This window comes from Entelurus aequoreus, linkage group LG28, assembly GCF_033978785.1.
Source record: "Entelurus aequoreus isolate RoL-2023_Sb linkage group LG28, RoL_Eaeq_v1.1, whole genome shotgun sequence".
Classification (NCBI taxonomy): domain Eukaryota; kingdom Metazoa; phylum Chordata; class Actinopteri; order Syngnathiformes; family Syngnathidae; genus Entelurus; species Entelurus aequoreus.
The window spans coordinates 14,818,291-14,834,288 of NC_084758.1; the positions used below are offsets into that span (position 1 = coordinate 14,818,291).

The 15,998-nt window shown below is 41.8% G+C and overlaps 1 protein-coding gene across 4 annotated transcripts in view; it reads right to left on the reverse strand.

Annotated features, from left to right (window-relative positions):
• LOC133644913 (zinc finger protein 638-like) overlaps positions 1–15,998 on the reverse strand; it is a 58,609-nt gene that overhangs the window by 15,348 nt on the left and 27,263 nt on the right. For 3 of the 4 annotated variants that reach the window (XM_062039665.1, XM_062039666.1, XM_062039668.1), the window contains 5 exons: positions 12,207–12,367; positions 12,052–12,134; positions 9,597–9,675; positions 9,497–9,519; positions 9,296–9,421 (listed from right to left, as the gene is read on the reverse strand). In XM_062039665.1, the coding sequence (XP_061895649.1) occupies positions 9,296–9,421; positions 9,497–9,519; positions 9,597–9,675; positions 12,052–12,134; positions 12,207–12,367 (472 nt within the window). The remainder of the gene's footprint in view (positions 1–9,295; positions 9,422–9,496; positions 9,520–9,596; positions 9,676–12,051; positions 12,135–12,206; positions 12,368–15,998) is intronic. The other variant, XM_062039667.1, reaches the window with a different exon arrangement.

Here is a 15,998-nt window from a genome sequence, read left to right on the forward strand (position 1 = left end):
TCACATTCAGCGAGGTGCGTTCACAAATAGCTATGGTACTGAAACAGCGTTGCTTAATGGCAACGCAACTGACCTAAACGGTAGTAACCAGGGGCCGTATTTATCAAGCGTCTTAGAGTCCCATTTTACACTTAAGTCCTGAGAATTTGCGAAATTTAGTCTTACTCTCAAACTTAAGAATAAAAGCTATTCATCATCTTTCTTAAGTCTAAGAATCACTCCTACTCTTCACGATATTTAAGAGACCTTCAGAGGTGTCCTAAGTGGTTAGGAGTTGCCAGCGGGGGATGGCACTGAGGCGAGAGAGACGTGCGCGAACGTTCAGGGAGCGGAAGGATGTCCTGGCTTTGTTTGATGACGAGCAGCTGATCAAACGGTATCGTTTAGACAGAGCGGGTATTTGTTTTATATATATATATATATATTATATATATTATTATATATAGAGCCACCCACACCAGTTTCAAATTAGTTGCCTAATTAATGAATTGGAAAGAAAAGGAAACATTTATTTTTGATTCATTGCCAATATTGTTTGTTTGTTTTGTATTACTTTGTAGTTTATTGTCAAAATATACACTCCCATTGTCCACTTAAATATCCATCCATCCATCTTCTTCCGCTTATCCGAGGTCGGGTCGCGGGGGCAGCAGCCTAAGCAGGGAAACCCAGACTTCCCTCTCCCCAGCCATTCGTCCAGCTCCTCCCAGGGGATCCCGAGGCGTTCCCAGGCCAGCCGGGAGACATAGTCTTCCCAACGTGTCCTGTGTCCCGTGGCCTCCTACCGGTCGGATGTGCCCTAAACACCTCCCTAGGGAGGTGTTCGGGTGGCATCCTGACCAGATGCCCGAACCACCTCATCTGGCTCCTCTCGATGTGGAGGAGCAGCGGCTTTACTTTGAGCTCCCCCCGGATGGCAGAGCCCCGCCACCCGGCGGAGGAAACTCATTTCAGCCGCTTGTACCCGTGATCTTGTCCTTTCGGTCATAACCCAAAGCTCATGACCATAGGTGAGGATGGGAACGTAGATCGACTGGTAAATTGAGAGCTTTGCCTTCCAGCTCAGCTCCTTCTTCACCACAATGGATCAATACAGCGTCCGCATTACTGAAGACGCCGCACCGATCCGCCTGTCGATCTCACGATCCACTCTTCCCTCACTCGTGAACAAGACTCCAAGGTACTTGAACTCCTCCACTTGGGGCAGGGTCTCCTCCGCAACCCGGAGATGGCACTCCATCCTTTTCCGGGCAGGAACCATGGACTCGGACTTGGAGGTGCTGATTCTCATCCCAGTCGCTTCACACTCAGCTGCGAACCGATCCAGTGAGAGCTGAAGATCCTGGTCAGATGAAGCCATCAGGACCACATCATCTGCAAAAAGCAGAGACCTAATCCTGCAGCCACCAAACCAGATCCCCTCAACGCCTTGACTGCGTCTAGAAATTCTGTCCATAAAAGTTATGAACAGAATGGGTGACAAAGGGCAGCCTTGGCGGAGTCCAACCCTCACTGGAAACGTGTCCGACTTACTGCCGGCAATGCGGACCAAACTCTGGCACTGATCATACAGGGAGCAGACCGCCACAATCAGACAGTCTGATACCCCATACTCTCTGAGCACTCCCCACAGGACTTCCCGAGGGACATGGTCGAATGCCTTCTCCAAGTCCACAAAACACATGTAGACTGGTTGGGCAAACTCCCATGCACCCTCAAGGACCCTGCCGAGAGTATAGAGCTGGTCCACAGTTCCACGACCAGGACGAAAACCACACTGTTCCTCCTGAATCCGAGGTTCGACTATCCGGCGTAGCCTCCTCTCCAGCACACCTGAATAGACCTTACCGGGAAGGCTGAGGAGTGTGATCCCACGATAGTTAGAACACACCCTCCGGTTCCCCTTCTTAAAGAGAGGAACCACCACCCCGGTCTGCCAATCCAGAGGTACCGCCCCCGATGTCCACGCGATGCTGCAGAGTCTTGTCAACCAAGACAGCCCCACAGCATCCAGAGCCTTAAGGAACTCCGGGCGAGGAGCTTTTTAACTACCTCAGCAACCTCAGCCCCAGAAATAGGAGAGCCCACCACAGATTCCCCAGGCACTGCTTCCTCATAGGAAGACGTGTTGGTGGGATTGAGGAGGTCTTCGAAGTATTCCCTCCACCGATCCACAACATCCGCAGTCGAGGTCAGCAGAACACCATCCTCACCATACACGGTGTTGATAGTGCACTGCTTCCCCTTCCTGAGGCGGCGGATGGTGGTCCAGAATCGCTTCGAAGCCGTCTGGAAGTCGTTTTCCATGGCCTCCCTGAACTCCTCCCATGTCCGAGTTTTTGCCTCCGCGACCGCCGAAGCCGCACACCGCTTGGCCTGTCCGTACCTGTCTGCTGCCTCAGGAGTCCTATGAGCCAAAAGAACCCGATAGGACTCCTTCTTCAGCTTGACGGCATCCCTCACCGCCGGTGTCCACCAACGGGTTCTAGGATTACCGCCACGACAGGCACCAACTACCTTGCGGCCACAGCTCCAATCAGCCGCCTCGACAATAGAGGCGCGGAACATGGTCCATTCGGACTCAATGTCCAGCACCTCCCTCGTGACATGTTCAAAGTTCTTCCGGAGGTTGGAATTGAAACTCTCTCTGACAGGAGACTCTGCCAGACGTTCCCAGCAAACCCTCACAATGCGTTTGGGCCTGCCAGGTCTGTCCGGCATCCTCCCCCACCATCGCAGCCAACTCACCACCAGGTGGTGATCGGTAGAAAGCTCCGCCCCTCTCTTCACCAGAGTGTCCAAAACATGAGGCCGCAAATCCGACGACAACTACAAAGTCGATCATGGAACTGCGGCCTAGGGTGTCCTGGTGCCAAGTGCACATATGGACACCCTTATGTTTGAACATGGTGTTCGTTATGGACAATCTGTGACGGGCACAAAAGTCCAATAACAAAACACCGCTCGGGTTCAGATCCGGGCAGCCATTCTTCCCAATCACGCCTCTCCAGGTTTCACTGTCGCTGCCAACATGAGCGTTGAAGTCCCCCAGTAGAACGAGGGAATCACCTGGGGGAGCACTCTCAAGTACTCCCTCGAGTGAATCCAAAAAGGATGGGTACTCTGAGCTGCGGCTCGGCGCGTAAGCGCAAACCACAGTCAGGACCCGCCCCCCCGACCCAAGGCGGAGGGAAGCTACCCTCTCGCCCACCGGGTTGAACTCCAACATGCAGGCTCTGAGCCGGGGGGCAACAAGAATTGCCACCCCAGCCCGTCGCCTCTCACTGCCGGCAACGCCAGAGTGGAAGAGAGTCCAGCCCCTCTCGAGAGAACTGGTTCCAGAGCCCTTGCTGTGCGTCGAAGTGAGTCCGACTATGTCTAGCCGGAACTTCTCCACCTCGCGCACTAGCTCAGGCTCCTTCCCCCCCAGCGAGGTGACGTTCCACGTCCCAAGAGCTAGCTTCTGTAGCCGAGGATCGGACCGCCAAGTGCCCTGCCTTCGGCTGCCGCCCAGCTCACATCGCACCCGACCTCTATGACCCCTGCTATGGGTGGTGAGCCCATTGGAGGGGGGACCCACGTTGCCTCTTCGGGCTGTGCCCGGCCGGGCCCCATGGGGACAGGCCCGGCCACCAGGCGCTCGCCATCGTGCCCCACCTCCGGGCCTGGCTCCAGAGGGGGGCCCCGGTGACCCGCGTTCGGGCGAGGGAAGTCTGGGTCCATAGTTTTTATTTTTCATTGAGGTCTTCGAGCTGCTCTTTGTCTGATCCCTCACCTAGGACCAGTTTGTCTTGGGAGACCCTACCAGGGGGCATAAAGCCCCCGGACAACATAGCTCCTAGGATCATTGGGACACGCAAACTCCTCTACCACGGTAAGGTGGCAGCTCAGAGAGGAGCCACTTAAATATTTCTAAGATATTTCTTTATTCTTAGACAAGGGATTCCCTTCCGTGATTGGTCATTTCTATGGACACAGAAATTACGTCACCTAAAATTCCGTTTACGGCACATAGTAATGTCGTAATGAAAGTGTGAGTAAGACGCTTGATAACTAACTTTTAAGTGCAGCTTTCAGCGAATAATTTCTTTACTCATAAGTCAACTTTTAGTAGACTTCTTAGGAGTAATTCTAAGAAGCTTGATAAATACGGCCCCAGATCCATAAAAAGTAACTGAAATGTGAATCTCACAGACACCCACAACTTAATATGATTAATTTCTAGGGGTGACGATTTGATTTAGAATTGATTCTCAATTCAAACCGATTTACGCCATACTTTATTTGGTGTGTAAACTATAACGAAACCTTTTCATTAGTAGTTTTCATCAGCAGTAGTGTCCAAACTTGGGGGCCGCATTGGGCTAAAAAAAAAATTGGTCCGGGGGCTAAGAGCCGACTGCTCGTAAACTATATATATATACACACACACACACACGGCCGATACTGTGTGTGTATACATACATACATACATACATACATACATACATACATACATACATACATATATATATATATATATATATATATATATATATATATATATATATGCATATATATATATATATGCATATATATGCATATATATATATATATATATATATATATGCATATATATATATATATATATATATGCATATATATATATATGCATATATATATATATATATATATATATATATATATATATATATATATATAACTAAATACATATTACATTTATATAATGGATATATAACTAATATAATTGGATATTAGGAGTATGTGAAAGTTCGACTCCTACTTTGTATTACACTTACGTGACGACCTCCTTAAAGTTTTTTAATCAATCAGAAATGTCAAGCAGCTAAAATGCGCAAAACATTGTGGAGAGTGTTTTGCATTTATCCCATCATGCATTGCAGGGGATTTTAAATGGGTGTAATTTTGAATTATTTGTTGTGCTTGGACGTATTTAATAATATCCACAAAATTCAGTGAGCAGATTGTTATGTGTGACCATGTATGTTGACGTTGTGTGCAATGTTCCCTCTAATTTTTCATGTGTGTGAGCAAACGCCAAAACTCCCTGAGCATTCAGTGGAGCCCATGTGAGCAACATCAGACATGCACACTGTGGCTACACCAGCAGCACACCTGTCCCAAACCTGACTAAATAACAACTTAAATCCCCATCCATCCATCCATTTTCTACCGCTTGTCCCTTTCGGGGTCGCGGGGGGTGCTGGAGCCTATCTCAGCTGCATTCGGGTGGAAGGCGGTGTACACCCTGGACAAGTCCCCACCTCATCGCCAACACAGAAAGACAGACAACATTCTCTTATTATTATAATCAAATGACAGCGGTCATTGCCATGAGGTTATTTTCTAATATACCGTAATTTCCGGACTATAAGCCGCACCTGACTATAAGCCGCACCAGCTAAATTTAGAGGAAAATACAGATTGCTCCATATATAAGCCGCACCAGACTATAAGCCGCAGGGTTTTGATGTGTAATTACCGTAGTATATAGGGGTTCCTGCTACCACGGAGGGGATTGTCGGGACAGAGATGACTGTTTGGGAACGCAAAGCGTCCCATTTATTAACAATAAATCTTTCAATCATTCAATCAAACTTTCACATCTTTGACATGGCGAACAGCATTCGTGCAGAGTACAAATAATACAACGGTGCAAAGTAATACAAAGTGCTCGCCTGTACGTTATCAAAATAACCAGCCGGTATATGAAAAGTCAGCCTTTAATCATTGTGTCATCGTCTTCCTCCTGCGTACTAAAACCACCGAGGGCCAGATTCCGTATTAAACTTGTGACGTCTCGCGGGCCAAAATGAAATCGCAGGCAGGCCGCAATTGGCCGGCAGTTTGGACACCTCTGGGTTACAGGTTACAAAAGCTTCTCTTGGCTGCAGCGAGTAAGAAAGAAGATGGCCTAAAAAAACATTTTAAAAAATCGCTTCTTGAACATTTTCAAACAATGCAGAGTGTCGGATGTGCTCTTGCCTCACTAAGATTGAGTATCGAGTTTGGTACTTTTATAGGCACCGACTGAATCCGTCGGTACTACTACTATCAATTCACGTAAAATCAAACTGTGGCCATTTTGTGCCTTTTTGTTGACTATGATGCACAGGACGTTACGTCCGGTTGCAGACTAAACAGCAGCTCAAAAAAACTATCAGTCAAGCAGCACTCAGGGTGAACTCAGCCAAACTCCTTCTAAGTCATGTTGCAATTTTCAACACCAACAAAGCAAAGTATGCTTGGCAAAAAACACTCTGACGTAAAATAAGGCTCCACACTTCCAAAATGCGCTAGCTAGGGCTGGGCGATATATTAGGTTTGTAAGATATATTGATATATTTTTAAACAAGATAGGAATTAAGAAAATATCGTAATATCGATATAATTTATTTCACATTAAAATGACCAAACGCCGCTTATGTGTTATGTTCCTTGATCTCCCCCATGGGCTACTAAACCCTTCCCCTTCCTCCTTCCGAGACATGCTTGCACGAATAAGAACATCCATGATTAGTTGGTTGTTTACTATGATGAGTCACGATTAGGGATGATACTCGAAACCGGTTTTCCCGGTTGTTTGATAAGAAAAGAACCGAGTCCTCGGACTCGAATCCCTTTTTGAGAACCGGTACCCGTTATCGAGACCACTATAGTAAAGGAAAAGAGTTGATTCTTTATTCGAATCCCGTCCCGACCAGAAATGCTCCGTGGGACATCACAAGAAATGACGTCATGTAGCTCAGTCATTAGGCGCAGATAGCGAAAGCAGGAAAACAATGGACGGGAAAAAGCGCTCCAAGGTGTAATAATGATCAAAACAAAAGCTAAAATACATCGAATAACTTTACTGAGAGATTTTAGCAGGGTAAGACACATGACGAACACTTTTACGACCAACCGGAAACATAGCAACCAGGCTAGCAACGCACCTCCTTTACGGCAGCTGTCGCAACGTTCTTAAAACAACCGCAGCACATCCATATATGACATCTCCCTTTTTTAACTTTTGTTTTTCTTTCCTTGTAAACAAAACAAAATCACACTGTAGATGTGTTGTCTGTCTAATTATAAATAATGCAGACGAGGCGTGTTGGCTGAGTTCTTGACGTTTACTTTCACAGCGTGGCAACATGCAACACTTTTCGGGGCTACCGAGCATGCTCGTAACTCCCGTTGCATGCTGGGTAGTGTAGTTGTTATATTCTCTAGCTCATAAAATTTTCCCCCCTATAAAGAAATAATGTTAACTCAATAAAGTGTATTTCTTTTTTTAGCTTTAACTTTTCATTTTTTAGCATTGTAACCACATTTGCAAACAACTTTTCTCTTCATAGAATGTTCTTTCAATAAAGAAATAAAGTGCAAAAATGTCAAAGCATCATAACAAACAGTTATGTCAAATAGCAGCAGAAGTGCACTTTTTGGAGAGCTGTATTATTTTCGGTTTTGTGCCCAAGGGACTGATTTTATTTAACACTATATTATTATTTATACACCTATAGTGATCACAGAGACAGGTTGTTTTTGTGTTACTGTATATATTTTTTTCTCTGAAAAATCCCACTTAATATACTTTGGGTAACAACAGTCAATATTTATTTATTTTATTTTATTTTTTTAGGTGGGTAACAGTCAATATTTATTTATTTATTAGATTTTATTTTTTTATTATATAATAAAAGTGAGCTTTTGTTAAACCAAATATTGTGTGTTTTTTTCCATATACAACAACCTATCTGGACTCGATAAGAGAATCGATAAGGAATCGGTTCGATAAGAGGATTCGATAATAGGCTCGAACTCGATAATTCCTTATCAAACATAATCCCTAGTCACGATTGGTTGAGATTATGGCAAAACATTAGGGACAGGCCAATCAGAGGCAAGATACGGCAGGTCATGGAACCAGGAAGAGAAATCACAACAGACATCCCAAATGACAACGAGAGAGTCGTAGAAGAGAAGAGGGAATATTGAAGCGGGCGATTTATACAGTCGTGGTCAAAAGTTTACATACACTTGTAAAGAACATAATGCCATGGCTGTCTTGAGTGTCCAATCATTTCTACAACTCTTATTATTTTGTGATAGAGTAATTGGAGCACATAATTGTTGGTCACAAAAACATTCATGAAGTTTGGTTCTTTTATGAATTTATTATGGGTCTATTGAAAATGTGAGCAAATGTGCTGGGTCAAAAGTATACATACAGCAATGTTAATATTTGCTTACATGTCCCTTGGCAAGTTTCACTGCAATAAGGCACTTTTGGTAGCCATCCACAAGCTTCTGCTTGAATTTTTGACCACTCCTCTTGACAAAATTGGTGCAGTTCAGCTAAATTTGTTGGTTTTCTGACATGGACTTGTTTCTTCAGCATTGTCCACACGTTTAAGTCAGGACTTTGGGAAGGCCATTCTAAAACCTTCATTCTAGCCTGATTTAGCCATTCCTTTACCACTTTTGATGTGTTTGGGGTCATTGTCCTGTTGGAACACCCAACTGCGCCCAAGACCCAACCTCTGAAATGATGATTTTAGGTTGTCCTGAAGAATTTGGAGGTAATCCTCCTTTTTCATTGTCCCATTTACTCTCTGTAAAGCACCAGTTCCATTGGCAGCAAAACAGGCCCAGAGCATAATACCACCAACCAGCATGCTTTACGGTAGGGATGGTGTTCCGGGGATTAAAGGCCTCACCTTTTCTCCTCCAAACATATTGCTGGGTATTGTGGCCAAACAGCTCAATTTTTGTTTACATACATCGAGTTTAAGTAAAAATATATCGAGATATACTTTTTCGTCCATATCGCCCAGCCCTAGCTTGATGCTAATTTACATTGGATTTGCCATAGCCAGTTTACGATTAGCATTAGCGATTTTACATGGCAAGTACTCTGCCTTTCACTCAAGTGCACCTGGGATAGGCTCCAGCCCCCCCCCGCTACTCCGAGAGGGACAAGCGGTAGAAAAATGGATGGATGGGATGGTACTGGGTAGTACCAACAAAATTCAGTCAATACCCAGAATTTGGTAGCTATCCCTAGGTAGATTCCAGGTAACACTGCCTAGCTTTTATTTTGAATCTGACTTAGGAAGTCACTGTGTTCAGGTTTTGTCAATAGACAGGAGTTATGTTGTGGTTTCAATGATGACATTTCTAAATTCTACAAGACATGTGGACAGGACTTGACGAGTTGGTTGAGTTTGTCGACATAAACAGGAATGACTTAAATGGGCTGCACTGTAAAAACAATTGTTTTTCATACCCTCTGTTGACCTTGCAAAATGAAGCGGCGCACTGGCTTCCCGTGTCTTTTAAAAAGACCGATGAAGTCTTTGGCTTTGTAATAGTTATTCGGCAGATGCAGTATGGAGACCACTCGAGACTTCTGCTGATGGAAAACAACAAGCCCGTGAGCAACTTGCCTCAACAAAACGACAACAAACAGGTGGTAGAGGCTGAGTACCTGCACATTCTCATCTTCTTCACCTGCGGTTCAATCATACAATTCGTGAATGACAGTTTTTCAACACAAACATCAAATAGGTCGCAAGAAGCGTCCATACCTTTGTCGCTGCTCTGCACCTCTCCTACTTCATCCAGTGTGATGCAGTCATCCAAGTCCACTGGGAAGTCTGCTTCCCGCTGCAGGAACACACACACACACTAAAAAGTCAATATGTGTGCCACCAGCAATCATTTGTAGGAAGTATCAATATCTATGGAAGCCGATTTACGCCACTCAAAAATAAAAAATACCAAAATGGTGATTCATAATTACGAGATTAAAAAAGTAATAATTATGAGATAAAAAATCGAAATTATGAGATAAAAAGACAACATTTTGAGATAAAAAGTCCCAAGAAAAAAAATCAAAATTATGACATTAACAAATCAGAATTATGGGATAAAAAGTCAGAATTATGAGATAAAAAGTAGGAATTATGATAAAAGTCATCATCAGATAAAAAGTCGAAAATATTAGATGAAAAGTCGAAATTATGAGATAGTTATAATTATGACGTAAACAAATCTGAATTATGAGATTAAAGTCAAAATTATTAGATACAAAGTCAAAATTATGAGATAAATCAAAGTTATGACATAAGTCATAATTATGAGATAGTCATAATCATGACATAAAAAATCTAAATTATGAGATAAAAAGTCATAATTAAGATCAAAAAGTTATAATAATAAGATCAAAAATCGAAATTACAAGATAAAAAGTCAGAATTATGACAAGTCATTATCAGATAAAAAGTCGAAATTATTAGATAAAGTCAAAATAATGAGATAGTTATAATTGTGTCGTAAAAAGTCTGAATTATGAGACTAAAAAGTCAAAATTATTAGATACAAACCCCATTTCCATATGAGTTGGAAAATTGTGTTATAAAAACGGAATACCAATATTTGCAAATCCTTTTCAACCCATATTAAATTGAATGCACTACAAAGACAAGATATTTGATGTTCAACTCATAAACTTTTTTTTTGGTTGCAAATAATAATTAACTTTGAATTTCATGGCTGCAACACGTGCCAAAGTAGTTGGGAAAGGGCATGTTCACCCCTGTGTTACATGGCCTTTCCTTTTAACAACACTCAGTAAACGTTTGGGAACTGAGGAGACACATTTTGAGATAAAAAGACAATTATGAAATAAAAAGTCATAATTATAAAATAAAACGTCAAAATTAAGGAATGAAAGTCATGAGATAAAAAGTTAAAATTATGAGATAAAAAGACAATTATGAAATAAAAAGTCATAATTGAGAGATAAAACATCAAAATTATGGAATGAAAGTCATAAAATAAAAAGTTGAAATAATTAGATAAAAAGTCGAAATTATGAGATAAAAAGTCATAATTATGGTATTAAAAAGTCATAATTGAATAATGGGACAAAAAGTCAAAATTGTGAGATAAAGTCATAATTATGATATAAAAAGTCTAAATTTTCGAATAGTCATAATTATGAGATAAAAAGTCACAATTATTAAAGAAGAAAGTTATAATTATGCGATAATCCACCTGGAAGCATGGCACAGACCAGCTGTTGTTCAATGAGTTTCATTCTTTCCATATCAGAGCCTTTTCTTGCTTGAAATACATTTGCCAAATATAATTCCACATGAAATTGCAAGGAAAAGAAAAATATCCTCAGTTGTAAAGCCACATCCAAGCCACATCTAAAATAATCCTCAATGTTTTCACCACCCATGTCTGAGGAGAGCTCATGCCAAAGAGCTGCTACTGTAACTGTTGTGTAAAATATCTCATAATTTCAACTTTTTATCTCAACATTTCGATTTATCATCTCATAATTTTGACTTTTAATGTCATAATTGTGACTTTTTATTTCAAGATTTCAACTTATTTCAAAATGACGGCTTTTTATCTCATTATTATTACTTTTTATCTCATAATTTCAACACTTATTTCTTAATTTCAACTTTTTAATTACCCATCCCTTCATCCATTTTCTACCGCCTGTGGGTGTTTAATTAACTTTTTTTTTTAGTGGCGGAAACTGGCTTCCATACGTTAAAGAAAAATCAGTATGATTTTAGTGAAGTGAGGAGAATTATATTTATATAGCGCTTTTTCTCTAGAGACTCAAAGCGCTTTACATAGTGAAAGCCATTATCTCCATCTTTAAGCTAGATTTAAACCAGTGTGGGTGGCACTGGGAGCAACGAGCGCGGCCACCGCTGCTGCTCACTGCTCCCCTCACCTCCCAGGGGGTGGAACAAGGGGATGGGTCAAACGCAGAAAGTAATTTCACCACGCCTAGTGTGTGTGTGACTATCAGTGGTACTTTAACTTAACGTGGGTAAAGTGTCTTGCCCAAGGATACAACAGCAGTGACTAATATGGCGGGAGCTGAAATCGAACCTGGAACACTCCGGTTGCTGGCACGGCCGCTCTACCATCTGAGTACCCCATTATATCAGCTGGCTCCCTGCTAAGTGATACCAATGAAGATGCTCGGATGGCGATATTAAGAGTCCTAACCTCGTTGTTGGTCTTTTCTTCGCCGTTAGAATGTTGCTCTTTGTCGAGCTTCTCACCATCAGCCTTCTCTTCCTCTTTTTCACCTGAAAACACTTTGAACCATCACCTATTTGGAACGGTGTATAGATGAGTTGTCTTTTCAAGAGAAGATCCACCTTCAACTTTCGACAAGCAGTCTTCAGTATCAATTTCTTCCTCTGTGTCCATTTCTTCTTCAGCTTCCTCCAAAGTTTCCAGATCATCCTCATCCAAGGGTTCTCCATCCTCGCCAATCACCTCCATCCCCTCAATGTCGCTGTCCTCTCCAGAAAAGCTTCTGCAAAAATCAGGTGGACACGTGTACGTTTAAGCTGCTGTGACCACACTGGACCTCCTCTTTACCAGCCACAAATTGCCTCAACTGCTTGACATCATGCTTGTTTTGGAACTTTGTCCAACATCCACAATCTCTATGAGAGACAAGAACACACATCTTTCCCTTTCCTGGGCGCTCCAGATAGTAAAAAAACTTTCAGCAGTTAACAACGCAGATAATGGGGAGTCTGCTACACTGCCTAAAAAGACCTCATCCTAAAACGTAGGGCTGGGCGATATGGTATATGATATTGTATCACGATGAAGTGTTTTATATTTTTATAAATTTTTTATTTCAAATGTAACCTTCCTCTGATTATAATCCCCTCAGCTATGCTAGGAAATGTCCGGGAGGTGGCAGTAGTGGGGCAGTACAAGTACCTAGGAGTCCACTTGAACAGCAGACTGGACTGGAAGGACAACAGCAAAGCTGCATACAAGGACATGAGCAGACCTTTTTTTCCTGAGGGGGCTTAGGTCCTTTAATGTGTGCAGCAAGCTGTTGGAGATCTTTTTTTCAGTCTGTTGTGGCCCAGTGCCCTGTACTTTGCAGTGGTTTGTTGGGGGAGCAGCACCAGCAAAAGGGACTTAAACTGGATTGACAAATTGATCCGGAAAGCCGGCCAAACTATTGGTACGCAGTTGGAGGCGTTTGTGTCAGTGAGGGACAGGAGGACACTGGACAAACTGCTCGCCATCAAGGACAATCCTGCCCACCCACTCCACCAGACAATTGAGGGACAGCAGAGCTCATACTCCCAACAGGCTCCTTCAGCTTTGTTCCCACCGTGTTTGATTCAAAAACTCCTTCATTCCGCACTCCATCCAGCCGTATAATCACTCGCCATACAGCAATAGATGATATCTATCTATTACCTGACCGCTTCTATGTTAGCTACCTCTCTTTGTTTATAATGTATATTTTCTGCTGGATCTACTCTCTATTTTATGCTGCCCTTTTTTTGCTGCAGCTGTTACATATACTGTAATATTGTACGTGGTAATTGGGATGTTATATATTGTATATATTATATAAAAATATAATATAATTAAAGCTGCAAGCATCGATGGACGGGACCGACTTTGAGGGCTCATAAAATCCAAACCGGAGCAGTAATTAAAACTCTTTCATCAACTTTTAATCAGAAGGGTTCAATCTCTCTCCTGTGCTAATTTGAAGCTGACACGACAAACGCGCTCAGAGGAGATAATGTTTGAAAAAAGGTGACTGTTTTTACACACCTTTTGTTTTGAAGGGGGAATTGCAAACTTCCTGTTGATTGTTGCTGGGGGTTGTCAGTGTCAAGTGAGACCTACATAGAGGTTTTCGTTTCATGTCTCTACGACATTCCTACTGGGAGTTACAGGCAGTTTTGTCTGTGTTTTCTTCCTAGGGGGCGCTAGAGCGCAATTTTGAGTTTTGGGGTTTGGTTTTTTGATTAGATTGCAATTTTCGCCAGTCCTGATGTGTGTGTCCAATTTGGTGAGTTTTGAAGCATGTAAAGGGGGTCAAATTACAGCTCAAAGAGGCGGCGGTATAATAACAAAACGCTAGAAATACAATAGGGTCCTCTGTCCCAAAGGGACTCGGTCCCTAATAATATATCAGTATATATTATATACTGTATATATAATATGTAAATATTACATATATGTTATATTTTATATTGAGACTATGGTAAGGTACATTTTAGTCTACTTTATACCTGCATTATCCTTTCCATCCTTTGTAACTGAGCTACTGTGTGGAACAATTTGCCTTGTGGATTAATAAAGTTTGTCTAAGTCTATGTTAACTTCTTAAAATGAAGGTGCAAAAATAAGTAATAAGTAAGAAATTATCATTACAGTGTAACAAAATTGTGCTAATTTTTACCTGATTGGCTGTTAGCGTGTCACTCCCATTGATCAGTGATTACTTCCTGCACTGCTCAGGTACCAGACAGCGAGTGCCTTTCTTCATGCAAACCAACCTTACTTCGTAACTTCAGTTTTTTTCCCGACAAAGAAAAAAAGTTTGAACGCGTGTTTTATTGATATCGATTACATGTCCCTGGCGATATATACTTTAATCGTTTTATCGGCTAGCCCTACAAAAACACAATTTCACGATAACATGTAATAATTAGTATTTTGATCACTTTAAGTATTATTCAAACTTATTTCCTTTCATACCCTTGTCAACAACAAGAGTGCATTCTGCGTTTGCTACAACTAATCATTACAGACCTCGTGAGAGCCGCCACCGACAACTACTTTGTGATAAATGAGCATCTAGAACAGTGGTGTTCAAACTACGGTCTGGCCAAGGAGAAGTCATGAGTCATAAGAAATCTCTCCGGAGGGAGATTTCAATTCCTTTTTAAAGTCAATTAATATGCTGCTGCGTTATCACAATCTTGAGGACAACATGAGTAATTCAGGTCTATGACCACTTATCATGATTTGAATGAAACTAGACACTGCATTTACTTATATGACCCAATGTAAACAACCTTCCCTATCGAACGAACACAAAATGCCAACAGACATGGTCACACATAACACAATATAAGACAATTTGTGGATATTATAAACATTGTCCATGCACCATAAAAAAACAGAATGACACCCATTTAAATCCATTACAAAGCATGACGGGAAAATGCAAAACTTATCATGTTTGGCGCATTTTAGCTGCTTGATATTTCTGACTTATTACAAAACTTTAAGGAGGATGTCACAAAAGTAAACAAGGTAGGAGTTCAACTTTTAAATACTAATATCCAATTATATTAATTATTAATCCATTATGTTAATGTAATATGTACACCTGTGTGTGTGTGTATGTCTCTCTGTCTCTCATATACCGTATTTTTCGGACTATAAGTCGCAGTTTTTTTCAGTTTGGCCTTGGGTGCGACGTATACTCCGGAGCGACTTATGTGTGAAATTATTAACACATTACCGTAAAATATCAAATAATAATATTTATCTCATTCGCGTGAGCGACAAAGCAAATGGCAGCCATCGTCACACACACGTCAGCAATCGTCACTCACACGCCAACCAATAAGAATTCGGTGGGGGGGCGGGTCATGGCAGAAGTGTATTGTGGGTTTTGGAATGCTAACTGCTATATGCTATACGCTACTGCCGGAGCTATTAAAATGGATCGCATCAACGTTTGGGGTAACTTATAAAAACTGAGAAGGACTGAACTAAAATGGCACCGAAAAGGAAATCATATACTGCAGATTACAAGCTGGACGTAGTGAATATGCAGCAGAAAACGGCGATCGAGCAGCAGCAGCGGGGCATACCATGAGCGACACCGGGGAGGAAGATTTCATGTTATTTAGCGATCGGGAGTGACAGATTGTTGGTAAACGTATAGCATGTTCTATATGTTATAGTTATTTGAATGACTCTTACCATAATATGCTACGTTAACATACCAGGCACATTCTCAGTTGGTTATTTGTGCGTCATATAACGTACACTTATTCAGCCTGTTGTTCACTATTCTTTATATGTTTTAAATTGCCTTTCAAATGTCTATTCTTGGTGTTGGATTTTATCAAATAAATTTCCCCAAAAAATGCGACTTATAC